The following is a 1,312-nucleotide window of genomic DNA, read 5'->3' on the forward strand; positions in this document are numbered from 1 at the left end:
GTGCCATTCCACATTATTACAAATAACTTCATTTCTGGACATTTATGGTTTGATTTCTTTGTATGTATGGATCACTTGGGTTGTTACCAACATCTGGAGAAAATTTCATGTCATTAGCACCTCTAGTAACATATTTACTGAGAAAAATGGTGACGTGTTCAATACTTATTTTACCTGCTATATGTAAACAAACTGAAACAGCTATTTGACATCAGTTAATTATTTTAATACAATATAGTCATTTCTGCATTTGTTGGGGAGGTCACCTCCTAATAAATGTCCTTACAGAAAATCTAACTGCTCATTTTAAATCAATATTATTACTTTTAATGCTTAACTACAAAAAATATCAGGCTTTTATTCAAGTAATATTACTAAAGGAGACTTTCTTTTACCAAAGTACTTGTACTTGTACTCAAATATCACTTTGTGGTACTTTATACAACACTGATTTACAAACTGAAATGATTATGTTTATCATCATCATCACAACAATAAACCAGGAAAACTGATCAAACTGGTTTTTTATTTCTCTGTGGGGAAGAGGAAAAAAAGTCAGCCTGTGGTCAAATCACTGGGACATCATGTCCTGAAATAAATGCAGCCATAAGATCAAGATTCATCTGGACCGGGCCGAGCCCCCCAACCCGTCCACATCCTCCGAACGCCTCTGAGCGGACCCAATGTGGCGGACAGGAACCGTAAAAAGGATGAGAGGTAGAAGGTTAACGTTGCATTATTTGGTTCTGCCGCAGCCCGGAGGAGGAGGAGGAGGAGCGGGAGGAGGGCGAAGCCTGACGCGGGACGTTTCTGGTCCGGAGCACAGCGCGAACCGAGTCCGGCCGACACAATGATAGGAGGGAGCACGGGACGATAAGGGCCGTTTAGAGCGGGATGGACAGGCAGAGAGACCAGCTTTAACTCCCAGCCGGTGGCGGTTCAGCGTCGAAATGGTAGGACCAAACCTGTTCCGCTCCAGGAATAATTACTGTAGCAGTGTCCCTGCCTTTCTGCTGGGCTGCTCTTAAAAAAAAAAAAAAAGAGGGAGACGCAGTACGAGGAGTTCAGCTACGCAGCTGAAAAATACAGCTATAGTTGCGTTAATTTCTCTGTACGTCAGCGAGCCGTGTCTTTACGTTTCTTATCGTCTGAGTTTACGGTTCTTATTATTACAACTATAAATACGGTATTCCACACACTCTGCTCAGTGTCAACTGGACTACAACAAAAATATGGTATCGACAGGAAATCTTGAGTCGCAGAATGCAACCCTCTCCTCTTCTTACTTATAATTACAACCTGAACTTTTACA

General features: G+C 41.8%; 1 protein-coding gene across 2 annotated transcripts in view; it reads left to right on the plus strand.

Annotated features, from left to right (window-relative positions):
- The first annotated feature begins 540 nt into the window (after positions 1-540).
- The window catches only part of nfic (nuclear factor I/C), a 26,346-nt gene continuing 25,574 nt past the window's right edge, over positions 541-1,312 (plus strand). For both annotated transcript variants that reach the window (XM_014008052.1, XM_014008053.1), the window contains exon 1: positions 541-953. In XM_014008052.1, the coding sequence (XP_013863506.1) occupies positions 951-953 (3 nt within the window). In that variant the 5' untranslated portion in view covers positions 541-950. The remainder of the gene's footprint in view (positions 954-1,312) is intronic.

The sequence above is a fragment of the Austrofundulus limnaeus genome, unplaced genomic scaffold, assembly GCF_001266775.1.
Source record: "Austrofundulus limnaeus strain Quisiro unplaced genomic scaffold, Austrofundulus_limnaeus-1.0 Scaffold47, whole genome shotgun sequence".
Taxonomy (NCBI): domain Eukaryota; kingdom Metazoa; phylum Chordata; class Actinopteri; order Cyprinodontiformes; family Rivulidae; genus Austrofundulus; species Austrofundulus limnaeus.